General features: G+C 33.7%; 2 protein-coding genes across 2 annotated transcripts in view; both read left to right on the plus strand.

Annotated features, from left to right (window-relative positions):
* The first annotated feature begins 1,614 nt into the window (after positions 1 to 1,614).
* RpL23A (ribosomal protein L23A) lies at positions 1,615 to 4,067 on the plus strand. The gene is made up of 5 exons (XM_090105703.1): positions 1,615 to 1,694; positions 2,158 to 2,603; positions 2,844 to 2,971; positions 3,567 to 3,743; positions 3,938 to 4,067. The coding sequence occupies exons 1-5, from the start codon at positions 1,664 to 1,666 to the stop codon at positions 4,020 to 4,022; spliced, it is 867 nt and encodes a 288-aa protein (XP_089961829.1). The 5' UTR covers positions 1,615 to 1,663; the 3' UTR covers positions 4,023 to 4,067.
* Positions 4,068 to 19,102: 15,035 nt separating this feature from the next.
* Positions 19,103 to 22,393, plus strand: part of Cpr (Cytochrome P450 reductase) — a 30,743-nt gene continuing 27,452 nt past the window's right edge. The window contains exon 1 of the mRNA XM_090105807.1: positions 19,103 to 19,453. Within this exon, the coding sequence (XP_089961933.1) occupies positions 19,269 to 19,453 (185 nt within the window). The 5' untranslated portion in view covers positions 19,103 to 19,268. The remainder of the gene's footprint in view (positions 19,454 to 22,393) is intronic.

Here is a 22,393-nt window from a genome sequence, read left to right on the forward strand (position 1 = left end):
AAATCGTATTACAGACGGAGAATTCCACCAAAAATATGAAAAATATAGGCATGATGAAAAATTATGTTGCGGGTGGCTAGACTTCCAAATAGCTGGTCTAGCTAGAATTTCTGCAATAAAAGCTTCCGTCTCCATTTTCGCGAAAAAAAAACAAACTATTTTAAATTAAGTTCGCTCCGGGAGTAGTCGCCGCGTCTGCCGCTCGACTCCGTGGCCTGCGCCGTAATAACTCATACATTTGTTTCGATCGCTAGTCGTGCCGCGCGATTCGCTCGGGGAAATTCGCCGGTCGTCTCGCTGGTCGCCGCTGCGCGTGGCATGCCCAGTACATTTCCATACATTTGATTCATTCGCAAGACGCGCCGCCAGTCGCGCCGCGCGAATTTTCGCTATAGCGAATTGTCCGTGGCCAGCACGTTAAACTTAAACTTAATCTTAATCTTAAACTCGCGTCAGGACACGTGGCCCGATAAGGGCCCGATCGAAAAAGCGTAAGACGGATGTTTTTTTTTTAGCCCTTATAATCCATGCGTAAGACGGATACCATTCCAAAATATCAAACACTAGCGACCCGCCCCGGCTTCGCACGGGTGCAATGCTGATAAATTGGTTAAGGATTGATGCTGTATTGGTTAAAATCGCTTCGAAAATTAGCCATAATTTGTCGTAAAAAGTAAATGACAAAAAAGTTATTGTGGGTTATCCATAAGAGTCTTAAGAGATAGACATATACCATCGCGGACTTTTCTGTAGACCTTTTCAATGTGTATAATACTTAGTACATTATTTTGATAAAACTCGTAGGGTTCAGCCTGCGTTTGCAATGTAAGCGGAAAAAATGTAATTTTTTACTACATCACATTAGAAATCTCGAAAATAACAGTACTTCTCCACTATTTAATGGATGTTATTATACATATAACCCTTCCTCTTGAATCACTCTATCTATTAAAAAAAACCGCATCAAAATCCGTTGCGTAGTTTTAAAGATTTAAGCGTACAAAGGGACATAGGGACAGGGAAAGCGACTCTGTTTTATACTATATGTAGTGATTCTGAACGTTAATAATCAAGTTTTCACTTCTGCCGGCACTCCCGGAATGCAACCCGTCTTTTTTAATATCAAAAATCCAAATGAATATAAAATATTTGAAGCGAAACTCTGTGAAACTTCTTTATCGGGGTTGGACAAAAATTTAGTGTAACATTTTTGCGTTACGCCGTACGCGTGACATTTTTGCGTTACGCCGCGGTACGCGTGACATTTTTGCGTTACGCCATACTCGTGACATTTTTAGGTCATAAAGAAGTTTAACTTCTTACGTGTGTACACACACGCATACATTTTTTTTATTTTATTTTTGTTTTATTGAACGATGTACTTTACTTTACTATAACTTCCATCCACATATTATTATGTGGATGGAAGTTATAGTAAAGTTACTTAATTTTTAAATAATTATGTGTATTAATTATTATGTAAGGTTTTAACAGCATTACAACCACAATTACAACAGTTTTTTAAGTCGCGATCGCATTAAATTAAAAAAAAGTGTAAACGGTGTAGACGCAGTATTAATACAGATACAACTACAAATATTTTGTAGTAAAATTTTGTAATTTGATTGTTGGCAACATTGGCAAACTCCATCTTTTTGTCACGATGCCTCCAAAGAAGCAACCCGAGAAATCAGGTACGTTTATTAGTTTTCTATCTAAAATTATGTGATATTAATAAATTAACGCACTATTTTATGTAATTAATTATCAAAGATTAATTTATATTCAATGCAGCGCCTAAAAAGTGTAAATTTAGTTTAGTATACAAAAATATATTTGACATTTCGTGAGCCACGCGGTTCTTGTGGTTGTTTCATGAGATTAGTTTTAAAACATTTCCTTTTCACTTTATATATAAACTCGTAACTTATTAAGAATACCATTAATATCGTTTATAGTGTTTTATTTCATTGTATATAAACTTTCGAACCAGCACTCGAATTGAGGTTAGAACATAATTCATATTATTGGAATAACTTCTATTTACTTATTCATATACATACTAATTGTGAATTAATATACCTAAATTGATGTTATTGTAACATGGTTTCGTCAAATTATAAAGGATTGATTTTCATACGGGTGTTTATTTAACAGCCTCTTCGGCATCCAAGCCAGCCGAAAAGAAGCCGGCTTCGGCTAAAACTCCCGCTGCCGCACCAAAAGCAGCAGCGCCATCTGCCAGTGCTCCTAAACCAGCGTCAGCCAAAACGCCTGCTCCAGCTCCTAAAGCTGCAGCTCCCAAATCTGCACCAGCTGCTGCCAAACCTGCACCGGCCAAGGCTGCTTCAGCTGCGAAGCCTGCTGAAAAGAAATCGGCATCAGTCCCATCTGCTAAGCCTGGTTCAGCTAAGGCTGCGGCTTTAAAAGCCAAGTCTAGTGCTAAGCCCTCAGTAAAGAAAGCAGCAGCTGCCTCTAAACCAAGGAAGCCTAAACCAGCCGCTGCTAAACTTAAGATTGCACCTAAACCCAAGAAGACTGGTATCAAGGGACAGAAGAAAGTTGTTAAGCCTGTAACTAAGGCACTTAAAGCTCAAAGAAAGGTACAGTGTTAATGATTTACGTTACTTGAGCATTAGAAAATGCAAGTTTTAATCATTAATTTAATTTCAAATCAATTTAATATTCATTCAAGATTATCTTATAAAAGCAGTGGGCAAAAGCTTTTAAATTATATTTTAAATGTAATTGTGTCAACACATTGTGTAGTAATAACAATTAGTATGTAACACAAATATATTTTAATAGTTACCAAACATTTATCTTTACATAATTTATTTCAGGTAGTTAAAGGCGAACATGGAAAGAGGATTCGTAAAATCCGCACTTCTGTGCATTTCCGTAGGCCCAAGACCTTTGAACCACCAAGACATCCTAAATACCCAAGGAAGTCATTACCAAAAAGAAATCGGTAAGTTAATAATCATTTATGGCTTCAAATGAACAATCAACCTTTTAATTATGGTTTCATAGAATAATAAACATTAATACAAGTTATAAATATTATAATACTAGCGGTCCGCCCCGGCTTCGCCCGTGGTACATGTTTACGTTTTCTCTACATAAGAACCATCCTCGTACTTCAAGGAATATAATAAAAAAATAATTATCGAAATCGGTTCAGCCGTTCTCGAGTTATGCGCTTACCAACACATTTTGCGATTCATTTTTATATATAAGAAGATAAGAAGAAGATAACTTACATAGGTTGTAACCTAAAATAGGATATTTGATATCCTCCAATGGTTTATGTGAAATTGATAAACATAATTCCATCAATTATGTATAAATTTTTTGCTCAAAGAAATTCTTTTTAAGCTTTAAAATCATTAACTAGCTATTAGTAATTTTTCTTTGTACATTAAAATGTAGGTTATCATCAATTTTCAACCACTAATTTTTATGAGTAATTTTATTTAGAAAATAATAAGAGTGATATGTATTCTATATAGTACTACAATCATTATGGTTTCAACAATTTCTAAATTTACAATATGAAATTCCAGTATGGATGCCTTCAACATCATAAAATATCCATTGACATCTGAGGCTGCCATGAAGAAGATTGAAGACAATAATACCTTGGTATTCATTGTACACACCAGCTCTAATAAACATCATATTAAAGCTGCAGTCAAGAAGCTCTATGACATAAATGTGGCGAAAGTAAACACACTCATCAGGTCAGTTTTGTACATTATTTTGTATAATAATTAGTAAATAATAAATTATTTTTAATATGATGAGATATTTAGTGGGAATCTCTTTGATAAACGATGAAATAAAAATAACACAACTCTGATTACAATTAGCAACTGATATGTTATATTATTTCCTTTTCATATTATTTACATAGAATTTGTTATTTATATTTCAGACCTGATGGTAAGAAGAAGGCGTATGTACGGCTCGCGCGAGACTACGACGCTCTTGATGTTGCCAACAAGATTGGTATCATATAAATGTATATTTTGTAAGAATACATAAAAAAAAAAACTACATTTTTGTGTTTTATTTGTCTCACTAGCTTTCCGCCCGCGGCTTCGCCCGCATTTTCAAAGATAAACCCGCATAGTTCCCGTTCCCGTGGGATTTCCGGGATAAAACCTATCCTATGTGTTAATCCAAGTTACCCTCTATATGTGTGCTAAAATTCATTGTAATCGGTTCAGTAGTTTTTGCGTGAAAGAGTAACAAACATCCATACAAACTTTCACATTTATAATATTAACTAGATTTCCGCCCGCGGCTTCGCCCGCGTTTGCAAAGGAAAACCCGCAAAGTTCCCGTTCCCGTGGGATTTCCGGGATAAAAACTATCCTATGTGTTAATCCAAGTTACCCTCTATATGTGTGCTAAATTTCACTGTAATCGGTTCAGTAGTTTTTATGTGAAAGAGTAACAAACATCCATACATCCTTACAAACTTTCACCTTTATAATAGTGTGCGTTACCCAGGCAAAATGTTTTGCTTTAACTCAAACTCAAACTCAAACATTTATTTATTCAATTAGACTTCTTAAAGAAGCACTTTTGAAACGTCATTACATATTTTAAAATTTACCACCGATTCGGAAAGCAGTATCTACGGAGAAGAACCGGCAAGAAACTCCATAGTTGCTCTTTTAAATCATGTCAGTTTTACAATTTTACAAAATACATATGTAACAACATATAAGTATTGTAATAACATGCCAAAGAACTGTCCTGTGGTTTTTACGCGACAACCCTCCATGGGTTTTTATCGTCCATATATTCCTGAATACTGTAGTACGCTCTCTGAACTAGTACATTTTTTATATAAGTTTTAAATTTAGAACTACTAAACTCTTTAATATTATGAGGAATTCTATTGTAAAAGCGTATACCTTGACCCATAAATGAATTTTTAACTTTAGCTAATCGGAAAAATGGCATTTCAATTCTATTTCTGTTCCTTGTGCCATAACAGTGTCTATCTCCTACTCTTGTGTGTAAGTCGGCGTTTTTGTGTACATGCAAAATATTATTAAATATATACTGTGATGGTACAGTAAGGATACCAGTATTCTTAAAGAGATCTCTTAGTGAGTCCCGAGCACGTAAATTATATATAGAACGAATGGCTCTTTTCTGTAAGATAAATATAGTTTCTATATCTGCTGCCCTGCCCCATAGTAGAATTCCATAGGACATAATACTATGAAAGTAGCTGAAATAAACCAATCTAGCTGTATCTTCATCGGTGAGATGCCTTACCTTTCGGACTGCATATGCTGCTGAACTGAGCTTACCTGCAGCGGTGTTGACATGGGCTCCCCACTGTAGTTTCTCGTCCAATGTTAACCCAAGAAATACAGTCGATTCTGTAGGGTGTAATACCTCCCCGTTCAAGGTAATATTTCTGCTTAACTTTTTAACGTTTGGTAGTAAAAATTCAACACAAGTTGTTTTTTTGGCATTTAATAATAAATTATTAGCAGTAAACCAGTCGGATATGTGTAAAAGAGCACTGTTCACTTCGTCAACATTTGGGTCATGCCTATCCACATTAAATATTAATGAGGTATCATCTGCAAACAGAACTATTTCACACCTATCCTGTAAATAATAAGGTAGATCATTGATATATACCAAGAACAAGAAGGGTCCTAAAATAGATCCCTGTGGAACACCAATGTTAATTGACGCACCGCTAGAACGTTCTCCATTAACAACTACAGTTTGTATCCTATCATGCAGGTATGAGGCTATGAGGTTCTGAGCTTGTCCTTTAATCCCATAGTGATTAAGTTTACGCAATAAGGTACAATGTTCAACGCAGTCAAATGCCTTGGAGAGGTCACAAAATATCCCCAAAGCATTTTTTGAGTTTTCCCATGCCTTATATATATGTGTTAGTAGTGCAACTCCAGCATCTGTGGTTGAGCGCCCCTTTGTGAAACCAAACTGTTTGGTGTGCAGCAAATTATTAGATGCAAAGTGACTAGTCAATTGGTTTAATATTAACTTTTCGAATACCTTACTTAATGTTGGTAAAATCGAGATAGGTCTATAGTTGTTACAGTCTTCTTGATCGCCTTTCTTAAATAGAGGTATAACTTTACTAAGCTTTAATAAATTAGGAAATGTACCATAGTCACAACACTTATTAAATATAAAAGCTAAATTGTTCGCAATATTTTCTATTATATTATTAACTAAATTTACGGACATTCCCCAAAGATCACAAGTATTTTTTAAATTTAGTGTCTTAAAGGCTGTAACAATATCATTAGCAGTTACGTGTCGCAATTCAAATAATGTGCTGCACCCCGCAACATGGTCCCTCAAAAAGGTCTCTGCAAGTGCTGAAGACGAATTTAAATTATTAGTAATGCTAGCAGGGACACTACTAAAGAAATCTTCAAATGCAAGCGCAACATCAGCATTTTTGTCAATAACCATGCCATTATTAACAAGTTTTATGGTATTACTTGATTTGCTTTTACCCATTTCACCATTAATAATAGACCAAACTGTTTTAACTTTATTATCGGAGTCGCGTATTTTATCTCTGATATACAAACGCTTCGCAGTAAAACAAACAATTTTAAAAGTTTTTGAGTAATTTCTAACATAACTAAGAAAAGATGGGTCTTTATTATATTGCTTCATACCATATAACTCATAAAGAACGATCCTACACCTATGTATGCTAGGTGTCGCCCATTTACTAAATGGTAAATCCTTGGTAATATTTAAAGATTTAACTTTAAATATTTTTTCAAATTCATTATGCACTAAATTAAAAAGATTTTTAAACATTTCACAAGGATTATTATGACAGGATTGATCATTCAGTACGGGCAGGCTTTTATTAATATTATCTCTAAATTTATTAATGCCTTTTTTAGTTATAGGCCTAACATTAATTCTTTTAAATTCAGGTAAACAATCCCATTCAAAAACTACTTTCTGGCCACAGTGATCCGAAGTGAGTGTATTGAGAATATTTTTCTCTAAACAGTTGCAGTCGCAGTATATATTATCAATACAGGTTGCAGAAGTAGGTGTAATTCGTGTGGGTTCATTAAAAAGTTTTAGAGAGAGTTTTAGAGAGATGAGACTTAAACAAATAATTAGTGTATCATGAGGAGCAATTTGTTTACTAATAGCAAAATTTGTTTGAATTGTAGTTTTTAAGTTATTTAAGAAAAACAAATTTTGCTGGAGTAACGTTTGAAACGTTACCCAGGCAAAATCGTCTTTCAAAAATTAGTTTCAGCACGGAACCAAATACATGAATAGATAGCTTTTGTTGCGTAGTAAATGTTTATAAATAGCAAAATTTGTGTGTGGTATAGTTCTTTAGTTATTTAAGATTTTGCTGCGGTAACGTTTTGGGATTTCCCAGATCTCGAAAACGGCTCAACGCAGAAGTTTGAAAAAAATACCAATAAAAGACCTCAATTTGTTTAAATTTGTTTAATCATTAGTTTTTGATTTGGTTGACGTAAACCAATGTAATTAAATGGTTTCAAAAATCAGAAGAAACGGGTTTGCAAGTAAACCAATACACTTATAACCAAATAAACAGCTGTAAAAAATACCCGTGGTTCGACGCTTGTTTACATCAGAAATATTAGATTTCATACTTTACACATTAAGAAGATAAAAACAAATTTGATTTATTTTAGACTGGTCGTACTTTAGCGATCAAATACGCAGTTCCCATAACATTAAGAAACATGGCATACTTTAAACAAATTAAAATGATTCCTGAAAATTCCTTCCTGTTAATTGCAGCTTTGAATTACGGCTCTAATGAAAGTTATCTCAAAAACAAGATTATGTCAGCAATTCTCTAATGAGCCGACCAAATTGAAAAGGTCACATAAAAGCGACCGCACCATACATAAGCGCAACCATCTGAAATGAACAGGATAATATAGATGTTTTGTTAGTACAGTTGAATACAAAAGTTTTCTGGTCAGGTTAGTTAAAATAATAAAATGGTTAAGATTCATTATTTTTATTTAAAAAATCAGTCTCATACAAATTATATGTATTGCTTTGCCTTAGCATCAACATTTTTGAGTTTTGTTACGTGTTACTTAGAGTGAATATTTTAACATTACATGTGACTGCCACAGGTGGATAACCCGTGAACCAATCATTGTCAAAGCGTCGTAACCTTCTTTTAACTTAATGTTGAAATATCCACTCTAAGTAACACGACATAAAGCTCATATTTCAATACCACAGTGTGACTTGAGTTGGAATTGAGTCGGCGTTGTGTGTGTAATGTGCAAAGCACATTTAATGTTTTTTTTTACAAAATATGTATTATCGGCTTGCCTATATTTCTTGCCCTTATGAGGGACGGTTTCGAGCATATTCTATAAAAAATGTATATAATCACAAAACTTTTAAATGAGAAAACAACAATATAATACAATAAATTATACACTATGATATTACACTTTTATTAACTAGTAAAAATTGTGTAATATGGTACTGCACTTAAAAAATATTAAAAAATCGGCTTCACGAATAACGTTTTTCTGCTTAACTGTACAAAACATCGGTTACCAAGCTGCTAATTTGCGAAGATTACCCGTACGTACGGTGCAGTCGCTTTTACGTGACCTTTTCAATTTGGTCGGCTTATTAGAGAATTGCTGACATATTCTTGTTTTTGAGATAACTTTCATTAGAGCCGTAATTCAAGGCTGAAATTAACAGGAAAGAATTTTCATGAATCATTTTAATTTGTTTAAAGTATGCCATGTTTCTTAATGTTATGGGAACTGCGTATTCGATCGCTAAAGTACGACCAGTCTAAAATAAATCAAATTTGTTTTTATCTTCTTAACGTGTAAAGTATGAAATCTAAAATGTCTGCTGTAAACAAGCGTCGAACCACGGGTATTTTTTACAGCTGTTTATTTGGTTATAAGTGTATTGGTTTACATGTAAACCCGCTTCTTCTGATTTTTGAAACCATTTAATTACATTGGTTTACGTCAACCAAATCAAAAACTAATGATTAAACAAATTTAAACAAATTAAGGTCTTTTATTGGTATTTTTTTCAAACTTCTGCGTTGAGCCGTTTTCGAGATCTGGGAAATCCCAAAACGTTACCGCAGCAAAATCTTAAATAACTAAAGAACTATACCACACACAAATTTTGCTATTTATAAACATTTACTACTCAACAAAAGCTATCTATTCATGTATTTGGTTCCGTGCTGAAACTAATTTTTGAAAGACGATTTTGCCTGGGTAACGTTTCAAACGTTACTCCAGCAAAATTTGTTTTTCTTAAATAACTTAAAAACTACAATTCAAACAAATTTTGCTATTAGTAAACAAATTGCTCCTCATGATACACTAATTATTTGTTTAAGTCTCATCTCTCTAAAGCAAAACATTTTGCCTGGGTAACGCACACTTTATAATAGTATGTATTAAGATAAGATTAACCCATTGACCACCGTAAGCCCCGATCGGGGCGCGACACAATAGATTTTCTATTGTGTCTGTGATTCCGAGGACTGATGGATTAAGATAGGATTAGCACTCAAAATCATTTTTTATCCGAATCAGGATAAACTTTCACATTATACCTATAAGATTTTAGGTATTATGGGACCGAATCGAGAAATTCCGTAACGAAAAAACCTCACGCTCCCCACTCCGACGGGCTCGGAGGTGTGGCTTGAAGGCATGCTATGCAATAGCTTTTCCGCGGCAGTCCCCGAGTGCCACATTCGTCTTTTATTATTCAAAACATCCGTCCGGTATGGCACGCCATTAATCTATATACTAGCTTGTGCACTATACGTAATTTTACTGTCCGACATTTTACTTTTCCCTATTCCGGATGGTTTTTTGTGTCTACGAGTCGCTGTAGGTATAATTGTTTTCGAATGCCCACTTGCTTGGATTTTACTGTTTTTACTGCATATGCCAATTGAAAGCAAGCTCTTGTTTTACTTTCTTTTAGTTGGCAATGAGATTTGAGAAGTCGGTATTGTTATTTTATATACATTGACCAAGCATTGACCTATAATTATTATCTAAGTAAGTGTTGATAAGTTAAAGTTTAAGTGGGAATAGCTTTAGCTCCTCGTCACCGATTAAAATAAATAAGTGAAACACGCATTTTAAATCTCTTACGGAACTTTACTTTTTATTATAACGAAATAATATAATATTTCACCTTCTATATTTTTTACTCGTTTCTTGTAAAATGCAAAAACAATCATTTATGATAGCATTATACCGCCAAACTTCCTTGAACTGTACAGCACTGATCCGAGTAAAGATGGACAGGTGCACAAGCAATTCATCGGTTTTTTCATGCCACACCGGACCGTAAAAAATCGGAATGCCGGACAGTAAAATTCCTTGTAGTGCACAAGCGCCCTTAGGCATCATCTCTCCCTTATTCCCTTCTAATGGTCTTTAATTTTGTATTATAGAGCAGGCTCCAAGGAGATGTTCGTTTGCAAAAATAGCGGACCTAAATCTGACTTCTGATATATATTGTATAGATCCCTTAATCCTATAGACAGATGTTGCCAACCAGTTTTGTGGTCCCCCTCCCCCCATCCCGGTAATTAAATATGGCATACAAAGAAAAAAATAAAAATTTCCAAAACATGCCGTGTGGGGTATCAAATGAAAGAGCTTATTAAGTAGATCACGAATATATAGCATACATTTACATTTCTTACACTTTCTCTAAGATTTTTTAGAAAATTTACGAAAATGCTCCATTTTTGAGTTAACTTTAAATCACTATAGATTGAAAACTCATGAATATATTTTTTAAATTATTATTTTAAATAATTAACAATAGTCCATTGTTTACGATTCAATAGTTCGTACAGTGAAATAGTTGCATGGGGGAGTGGGGGGAGCATTCAAAGATGGCGAGTATATTTTCAAGTTTATGCCAAATCTAATCACACAGAGGCTGATTCAAGAATTTTATAAAGGCCTTAAAAGAATTTTAAAAAATATTATTATAAAGGCCTAATACAAAAATATCGGTGTCAGGGCTTCGAATAATTATCTCTGCACTGTCGTTGTGTTTGACAGAATGAAAAATATGGCAGAAAATTCTTGAATCAGCCTCTGTGTGATTAGATTTGGCATAAACTTGAAAATATACTCGCCATCTTTGGATGCTCCCCCCACTCCCCCATGCAACTATTTCACTGTACGAACTATTGAATCGTAAACAATGGACTATTGTTAATTATTTAAAATAATAATTTAAAAAAATATATTCATGAGTTTTCAATCTATAGTGATTTAAAGTTAACTCAAAAATGGAGCATTTTCGTAAATTTTCTAAAAAATCTTAGAGAAAGTGTAAGAAATGTAAATGTATGCTATAAATTCGTGATCTACTAAGCTCTTTCATTTGATACCCCACACGGCATGTTTTGGAAATTTTTATTTTTTTCTTTGTATGCCATATTTAATTACCGGGGTGGGGGAAGGGGGACCACAAAACTGGTTGGCAACATCTGTCTATAGGATGTCTGGGATCTATACAATATATATCAGAAGTCAGATTTAGGTCCGCTATTTTTGCAAACGAACATCTCCTTGGAGCCTGCTCTATTATGTTATGAAATGTCAATTTGAAAATCAAATTAAGTACGTTATCAGTTATCACACAAAACAGCAATTTATATGACCAGCTTGTAAACATTTCAATAATAAATTGTGTTGTGCATTGGTTCGGCACCATAAGACAAACTATATGGAACGTGTCTATTGCAGCAAACCTAATTTGTCGATGTTTCGTAAATTTAATTTGATGATCAATAAATAATAAATATGTAAGAACCGATTGCAAACTGCCTGAACTCAGGGTCGTAATATGTACCTACTAATATAAGTATATTTATATGTAGTTTATGGAGTGTTTAAGTACCTAATAGGTTTGTCATGGCCAAATTGATGAGTATGACTTAATATGTCGTATGTGCATGATCAAAGACTTGAGAAATGAACATTTATAAGTTATAACATTTAACTGGTTCTGTCCTAGTATGTATATTGTATACCTACGTCCTAAGATTCATATTAAAATGTTTCTTGCATCTAGAATGTTTCTACAAATCTTGTAATTTTTTATCATGAGAGATGACACAATAATAAGATTTTATTTGGACTGTGTGTGTGTGACTGTGGTTATGCAGCCGGGTAGGAGGATAGGACGCTTACCAAATGAACACACTTCTGATGTGCTTCTGCATAAACGCACAGGACAAAATCTATACTAATATTATAAAGCTGAAGACTTTGTTTGTTTGATTGTCTGAACGCGCTAATCTCGGGAACTACTGGTCCGATTTGAAAAATTCTTTCGGTGTTAGCTCATTTATCGAGGAAGGTTATAGGCTATTTATATCATCATGCTACGACCAACAGGGGTGGAGCCACGGGGTTGAAACCGCGCGGAGCAGCTAGTAATAAATAAATAGTTACTACGTACGTTAGGGCGCTTTTCCACCAGAGATGTGCGAGGGAAATGTGTCGTGCGAGGATGTCTAGCTGTGCTATAATCACAGCGATAATATAATATAACTTTAATCGTCAGAGAATAAACTTGATTGCTTTATAGGTAGCCTTAGAGTATGTATTAGCATTTAGCAGCTTGCTAATACATACTCTTAAGTTTATAGACTGTCCAAGAACTCCCAGAAATGAAACCAAAATGTATAAAGGAGATGATCATGGTTTTTTAAAATCTAAACATAGTACTTAGCTTCTTTTCTAAAAAAAAACTTATGCATCTTATACTTAACTAGCCGCTCCGCGCGGTTTCACCCCCGTGGCTCCTCTCCTGTTGGTCGTAGCGTGATGATTTATAGCCTATAGCCTTCCTCGATAAATGAGCTATCTAACACCGAAAGAATTTTTCAAATCGGACCAGTAGTTCTCGAGATTAGCGCGTTCAAACAAACAAACTCTTTAGCTTTATAATATTAAGTAAGGTAACGGCACCAGTCGTGGACAAGCATCCAGTAATGGACAAAATAAATATTAAATTTAAATATTAAGACCAAAATAAACGTTATATAATTTGGCAATACTTAAAATAAAAGTTTGGTTCATAAGCTATCAAAATACGACACTTCATCTTATTCGGCCAAAATGTTTGAAGAAGGCAGAACGTTATGTTTAGTTGCTGCGACTCGTTTCGAAGAAATCCGTTTTTACTAAGGAAATCCAAGGAAGTGAGGACACAATTTTGGTTATAAGTAGTTTAGTGTACGAAATATTACACGATTTAGGTAGTATCATGATAGGTTAAGTTGTTTAAATAAAATTCTTCAGTGTCCACAACTGGATTTAATTCTATTCTAGGTATTAATTACATGCGCTTTTCTGTATTGTTTTTCTTTCTGATTAATAATATACCTATCACGACCATTTCAAACAAAGGGTTCCAATATTGTACAACAATTGTCCATGACTGGATTTGCTTTGGTTCCTATAATGGACATTCAAAATAAATCTAAATTGTTTATTTGGAACAATAAAAACACACATTACAAAAACTTATGAACGATGGCACCCATAAAAGCTTAAATAAGCTGTGGTACAGGTGCCAACGCCTGACTCCATGCATTAAAAGTTCCACTACATTGATATTTTTTGTTAAAATTACACTAATGGGTCCAACAACATGGTATATATATATCTAAACTCGAAGAATATATTTTAGAACAATGGGTCATTATGTGCTGTGCGACTCGTTCTCGGCTTCATTCTCTATCACTGCGTAGAGAAGTCGCATACTTATGCGTATTGTAACGCATCTATCATAGAGAGTTCTCTGATGAACTGTTTGGATCGTTGTCTGCTGCTAAATTCCACCACTATATAGCACACACGCTTAAATTTCATCCACACCATCTTGACAGCAGTTTAAAAAAAGCTTTTTGCCTCGTGCTACAATTTGGAATCCATATCGATGGCCCGATTAGATTAAGGCACTTCACGAGTGTAGCGGAATGCCAGGAAACAGAGAGATATGGCGGAACATCGTGACGCGGGTAACATCTACCCCCCTAGAGTGATATGACGAAGAAGAAGAAGTCCCAAAATGGATGGAATGGCAGTACTTTTTTTAGTTATATTTTTCATCCCTGACTTAAAAAAAACCATATTGGTGTTTCTTAACGGACATAACTCGTATTTAACGATGCATTTGTCCAATTTTTGCCTAGAAAATGGAAATTAAGACTGTTTTAAATATTATAAATATGCAAAATAATTAATAAGTACTATTTTTTATAAATACATCCTCGATTTATTGTATTCCATGAATCATCATTTTCAAGATTCTATTGATAACTATAAGTCTTCTCCAAGTGTAAATAACTGGAGAAACAACATTAGGTACAGTCCATAAATAAGTGTTCATAACTGGATGTTGTCCAAAACTGGGTGTCCATCATTAGATTTTTCACTGTCCAACACTGGTGCAAAAAAGTGTTTTTTTTTTTTAATTTCTAAATAACTTCATTATTTATGCATTGTAATCTTTTTTCTAAAATTGGTTACGTTAAAATAACATTAAATTGTTCATAAGTAGTAGAAGAATCCTGAGTATAGCATTAAACTATAACCTTAAATAAGCCTTGAATACCTGTAATCAAACGATGAACATTGTGAGGCTCGTCGACATGTGACATCTGCCAACTCGCACTTGGCCAGCGTGTTGGATTGCTACACTGAATTACTATACATATGGCTTGAACTCTCATAGGAGGTTTAAACAAGAACATATGGAATGATGATGATGATTATTGATTACATAACATTTGTTCGATACGGCTAAAATGAAGATAGCCCACTGACTTCCCACAGTATTTATTACTTTACTCTTACCACTGACTACTAGTATACTGCTCAAAGAGGATATAATCACTGATACTGCTACGGGACACGTCACACGGAAACCTATCATACCTACCTATGTACACATTTAACATGTAGAGAATCGTAATAGAACATGTAGGCAATAAATAGACTGCAATAGATTTAGAGGAAACCTGCTTGAAGTATGGATATACTGAAGCCAGGAGGTAGAGCCTAGAGGACCTAGAGGGCTATAGGAATCACCCCCATGTGCGATTTTTCGTATGTTCGGAGTTATGAGTTATGACGTTTTTTTTTTAAATTTTCACCTATTGCCGGGTACGATGAGATTTTTATTTATAGTTACGTGACTTATTGCGGTAGATGCTTAATTTTTTTTTGTGCTAAGCTGAAAGATTTGAAGGCCAATTCAGCGTGGTAACATTTACTATCGTTAGATATCTTTGAATGGAATAAAAAAAAAGAATTGAATGCCAAGAAAGATAAAATTACCCAGTATGTTCACAACTTCAAGGGCCCGTAAAAAAATTAATTTACATAAAAAAAGATTTTCATTTAGCTTTTAAAAACTTGCTCTATCTATCAGGTAGTCTACCCTCAAAATTTAATTTTATTATTCATAAGGCTTCAATCGAAAAATTTAAATCTAAATGTGGTAAGTGCAAAATTTTAATTTACACTATGATGATTAATAAAAACAAATTAAATCTAATTACAAGGTGTAAAATTACAAGAAATATTTAAAATGGCCCTCCTGTTGCTTAATGCAAGTGTTAAATCACCAGAAAAATTTGTTTTTTAAAGATCTGAATGCCCTTTTATTGTTTTTAATGGTTTCTTCTGCTACTCTCAATTTCCGGGTTAATTCGTCTAGGTCTTTGTAGTATTTCCATACAAAAATATCAATGGTTTTATGTCGGGGTACCATGGAGGAAAGGCTATAAGGCAGGCGTCACCGGCACACGCGCAGGCCGCAACGACCAATCCTTCTTTCAGGGTATTTTTTCCCTATAGCATTAGCCTCCACTATACCCCGATCGAAACCCCATTGATTTTTTTTCTGTGGGGTTACTTCATACAACAAAGACGAGAGAATGCCACAATTTGGACTAAATAACCCGGAAATTGTGTGTAGGTAATGTCAGCAAAAGACTGACATCTCACAATTTCTATGATTTATGAGAAATATGTCTACGAGTAAGGAAAAAATAAATATGATAACAATATTTGTAACGTTGTAAGTAAATGACTGTTTTTCGAAAACTCAAAATGTATAATTCAATGATGATAACATCGATAACTAAATCTTTTTGAATTTGAAGCTTGGACTATAAATCAACATTTTTGTTTACTGAAATATATTATACCTAAGTATATAATATCTTGTTATACATGTACATATAATAATCTTAGGAAAGTCAAAACTGTACATTGAATATTTTTTCAAAAGAATAGTATAGTTCCTTGGGGCGTGATCTACAATAAAGATACCGAAGCCAAAATTATAGTTTTTAAATTTTTTGTCTGTCTGAATTTACGTCCGGGCTAAATTAAAAAAATACTATAAGCCGCTGGCGGAAAGCTAGTAGATTATACATATTACATATCTGCATTTATAAACGGCGCGGATAAACTTGATTTTATGTTGAATTAATTATGATCCGGATTGTGACGTACAAATATTTTTTTCTGCGGTTTTTATAAAAAATTCCAGAAAAGTCGGTTAATACACAGAATGGAAATTTATGAAGATTGGAATATATAAGATGTTTTGGATGCAATGTTCTAACTTCTAATCTAATCCATACTATTGTTTTGATGAACTAACTTTTTCTATAAAGAGATTTCTAATTCGGTAGCGGGTAGGTACGAAGGTATTACTTAAAAAAAAATCATACAATGATTTTTTGATACAAAAGATAATTTTGTAAATTTTTTATCGGTTGAGTTTGTTGGTATGAGACGATTTTATCCCTTATTTTTCCAGCACTACAAGGTCAATGTCCAAAAGCGATGTCGAAAACAAATCTCTTTTAACAGACGTTATAGTAATATATTTACCTGAAATAGCATTATTATATTGACATAAACAAAGATCACAAGTTTTTAAAATCCATCCCTAATGCATGCTACATTTTAGAAGCAACAAACAGCTGTCCCTCACCTTGAGTTGCTGACCCCTATTGCGTCACCCATCATAATATGTACATATTAAAGCGGAGGGCGACGTGTTTTTTCCTCGCTTTATTTTTCTGTCTTAGATATTTTAAACAAACGTCTTTAAGTTATATACATGGTATATTTATATTTATATTTATGGGTCAGTTCATATATCAAAGCTTGGATGAGACGTGAGACTATTATCACAGACTAATAATAATATACTACGTATACAACTATGATAATGTATAAGCATGTGTATAAGATACTTATACATTATAATATTGAGTAAGTAGACAAAAAGGCGACAAAAAACTACCTATGCAGACTCAAACTTGAAACAGTCAAATAACAACCAGACAAAATATGAATAGATTGTTGTTGATGTTATAACTATAATTATATTATTAACTAGCCGCTCCGCGCGGTTTCACCCCCGTGGCTCCTCTCCTGTTGGTCGTAGCGTGATGGTATGTAGCCACATGTAGCCTATAGCCTTCCTCGATAAATGAGCTATCTAACACTGAAAGAATTTTTCAAATCGGACCAGTAGTTCCCGAGATTAGCGCGTTCAAACAAACAAACAAACTCTTCAGCTTTATAATATTAGCACAGTATTACAATATTATTGTGATATTAGTATAGATTAATAGTAGAGGACGTAGTAACTAGGTATGTAGTAGGTACCTAATCTGTGATGCGTTTTGATGTGGGCTCGCTTCGTTCACCCTATTTTTTTTCATAACATTCTATGCATTTTTTGTTGAAAAGGCAAATTATACGGATTTTAGATTTAAACAGCTTAAGTATTCCCCATCCAATAAGATGATCTAATAGGTAGGTATAAAAAAAATGTGTGCGTGTACTAGTGTACACACGTAAGAAGTGAAACTTCTTTATGACCTTATTTTTCAAAAAATAAAAGATGGCGCGTAACGGAAAAATGTCACGCGTAACGAAAAAATGTTACACTAAATTTTTTTCCAACCCTGATAAAGAAGTTTCACTTCAAAATTTATACTAATATATAATTATGGTAATTAACTAATTAGTAATTAGTAATTACGTATTAGTCGAAAATAAAAAAAGATATAAAAGGATATAAAAGCACAGATAATATAAAACTAGGTATACCTAGTTATAGTACTTAGTAAGTATAAGTACCTATAGTTCTGATCATCGTTATACATTGTATATCTTTTGTGTCTCTCTGAAGTCTCATTACCTAATCAGAGATTACCTACGTTATCATAATAAAATGCTGAGTATCTGATGATTACATACACAATTATCTACAAAATAACTTTTATCATATACCTACCTATCCATATACCTAGGTACCTATTTTGAATGTTACACATGGAAACTGAAGTGCGCCTCGCAGCTGTTTATCGAATCGTAGACGCAAGTAATTTGCCTGAAAGATAAGATACAAAATAAAATAAAAATAAGAATTTATATAGGTCATATAGAAAATTACAAAAAGAACTTGCCAGAAAGCCAAAAAAGTCATGTAGGTACTAATTACATATTATTTATACCTATTGTAAATTGTAATTAAATGAGCATACCTACAGTATGAAGACAGGCACCTAGTACGAATGACCTAAGTTCCTTAGACCTAAAGTCTAAAAAAATCTTACATAATATACCTACATATATACATGATATATAGGTACCTATATACTTAATAGTATGCACTTAATAATAATATTAATTCTATTTAAAAACGACTTTAGACGATTATCGCTAATCAACTCTTTTACAAAGAAGAGCTCACGTACGCAGTCGCAGCGTATGGATAAGTTACGTTGGATTGCATGTCATTAACTTATTTCCATTTCAAGTTCCAACAGAACACAAACCAGCACAGTCATTTCAGCACTCTTGACCTCTCGCTCACTCCTATTCGTTTCGTTCATTCGCCGATTTTCCATCACCATCGCCAAAAGAGTCGGGCCGCGAGCGAATACGAGTTCTGCGTTGAGCTCGTATTCGTAAACTTGTTCCAGTCACGCATTCAGTCAGTGTAGTTTAGGTAACGATACCGATTATACGTCGTTAATCGAATGTGTTAAGTTAATCGTTTTCGTATAAAGTAACCCCTAAAGGTGACCTTGTGTTGACAAGTGATTAAAAAAAGAACTGAGAAGAGAACAATTTTATACAATGTCTGATAACACACAAGATTTAATAAAGGAGGCAGCGGCCGCGGCCGCTGTGACTGGATCGCTATTTAGCACATTCGACATAATAATGCTTATCATCTTATTTGGAGCAGCAGCCTGGTGGCTATACAGTTCCAGAAAAGAAAACAAAACAGATGATTTACTTCTGAGTAAATATTCAATACAGTAAGTAACTTTAATTACGTTTATCCAAGTAAGATCCAAGTCATACTTTTCATTGACCAACTAGGTATAAAGTTTTTGTACAATCGTTTTAAAATATGAATACGAAAACCAGGTTGAATATTAATTTGATGAATTGTTCTACCTTTTGCATTGATTTAAATTTATCGCCGACAGCTCATTACGCTTCTTAACTAACCTACATAATATTACGAGTGATAAGTTTCTAGTGAAAAAAATGCAATAGGTAGGTATGGTACGTACAGACAATAACCAGTATAAGTAGGTAGGTAAGGAACTTGTTTCGCAATCCTTCGTTAATTTTAGGCATTTATTGTTACTTTTATATTCCATTTATGTATAACTATCATTAATTAATCTTCATAATAGAGCAATAGTTGAGCAAATTAATTAAATTCTTTTCCTATTGACAAGGCAACTCGTAACAGGTGGTCGTACCTACTTTAAAAATTAAAAGGCCAAAATAATAAATAGGTATTGGAATGTACCACAAATCTATGTTTTATTTCTGTAAATTTTAGAACATAGGTATTATAAAATCCATGATCTTCAATTAGAATTATACTAGATATAAAGTACCTAAGTACTTACCTATTATTTTTTCTAATAAGATTAATGTGAGATTAATATAGGATTGTGTTTTTGTATAGCTGTGGTAAATGCATAAGTAAAGTACCTACTGAAATTTTAATAATTTCGTCTACGTCCACTAATATCACTGTAGAATTTCTTCTATAATATTATGTAGACCTACATATTATACATATGTAGGTCTACATATTACATACCTACATATGTTTGACAAAACAGACAGGTCCAATGACCTCCATGAAAAGGTTTTCTTAGTGGAAAGTGGAAACCTTTTCTTAGTGGAATCGCATAGTACCTACTTGATGAACCTAATTTGACACTAAGATAAAGTATAATCGGGAATCGGATTTATTTTATTTTACGCACGCTTGACGCTTCACGCTAGTAAATCCGCGGCTGAAACAAATCCTAATTTTATATAGGTAGGCTTATAGGTAGGTACTAAAGGTGAATAAAAAATAATGATTCATATGAATCTATATAATACAGGTGTTAATTAATATTCATTCCTTTTCACGAATTAACATAAATAAATAACTGCAGTTTTATTTCATGTTTGTGGAGTAGGTATATCAATGTTAGGGATTAGGAAACAATATCTTAAGGCTTTGTCAGACAGGACGCGTACTTAGCGCGCGTCAGAGCGTTAAGTTGACGCCGCGATATGACGCTAAGATGTGTTCTACTACCATCGTAGAATACCGTCAAACAGAGCGCCGGCGCTAGCAGTACGCAACGCTCTGTCGCGGCGTTAGGACGCTTTAACGTCGGGTGTTGTATTTTTTTACAAATTTTATTTTAGCGTCGGAGTTTATAGGCGTAAAATAATAAAAAAATACTGCATAATGACCGAAAATTTGATAGAATTGGTTAGAAAATATCCATGCTTATATAATACGAAGGATAGTTCATATAAACTATAAAGATATATCAATGAAGGCAAAATAGTGGGCACAAATCGGAGAAGAAATTAATGAAACTGGTAAGTAAAAAATTCTTCCGACTCCGGAGTTAATATCGCTGTACCTTGTTTTGTTCGTAAGTAATAATTATGTAAACAACATGCAGCTTTAATAATATCAATTGCTGTGTCCTAACGCGCGCTAAAGCGTTCTGTTTGACGAAGCCTCGCGCGACGTTAAAACAGGACGCTGTAGCGCTACTACGCAGCGCTAAAATACGCGTCCTATCTGACAAAGCCTTTATATATAAAAATGAATCGCAAAATGTGTTGGTAAGCGCATAACTCGAGAACGGCTGAACCGATTTCGATAATTCTTTTTTTATTATATTCCTTGAAGTACGAGGATGGTTTTTATGTAGAGAAAACGTAAATATGTACCACGGGCGAAGCCGGGGCGGACCGCTAGTACATAATATAATAATTAATAAATGACGCTTTCATTATGTTACCACGTCTTACTGATAACAGATTTGATATGTAATGAATAATTCATTTGAGATTGGCTCTATTAATATATTATGTGAAAAATATTATTGAGTATTGACTATCGTGGTAGTTACAAAGTGAATATTAATCGCGGTAAATTATATTGTATAATAATAAATTATTATAAATCTACACTAACATTAAAGTTAAACACTGTAAACTGTGATATCAGTCCCCTACGAGTACATAGGAACTATGTAGTAGCACAGTATTACAATATTATTTCCTACAGTAAGGAATCGCCTTTGAAGTCGCGCGCGTAGGTACTTACGCTGCCACACGAAAATACGCTAGGGTTGCAACAAATGGGGGCTGCATATTACATTCGATGTCCCCGAATTTCATTATTTTGTGCTGTTTAATCGATAGCTGGTAGTGGATTTTCTTAACAAACTGCTTTTCTTTTCCAACAAAAATGCGTAGTTTTTGTGAAAATCGAAATTGAAAATGATATTTTTTAAGGTTATTTTTGTACTAAAAACGCAACTTAAAGTAAAATCTTAAGCCATTATAGTATCAAAATGTCTAATTATCACACTCACACGCAATATTTTTAAATATATTTACGTACCTATTACTTTATTTACATATTACAATTTATTTTGTTAAAATAGTATTTTAACAATTTAGTATAGCCAAAAATCGTTCCATATATTTTTGTATTCACAACAAGCCACAGATAACACAGATTAGTTAATATGACGCAGATCACAGATTAGCAATACAAATATACTAGCTTATCATAGAGTATAAATGATACATTTTAATTTTTAATGTTTTTTTATAGCTCACTTGCTTCAGTTTTTAAAATCGATTAACTTTTACTTTTAGTATTCAAATAGGTAGCGAGGAGCGAAGCGACGAGCGTGTTAGGTTAACTG

This window comes from Colias eurytheme, chromosome 9 (assembly GCF_061535395.1).
Source record: "Colias eurytheme isolate Ceu_HAF_F1 chromosome 9, ilColEury1 Martin Lab GWU primary, whole genome shotgun sequence".
Lineage (NCBI taxonomy): Eukaryota > Metazoa > Arthropoda > Insecta > Lepidoptera > Pieridae > Colias > Colias eurytheme.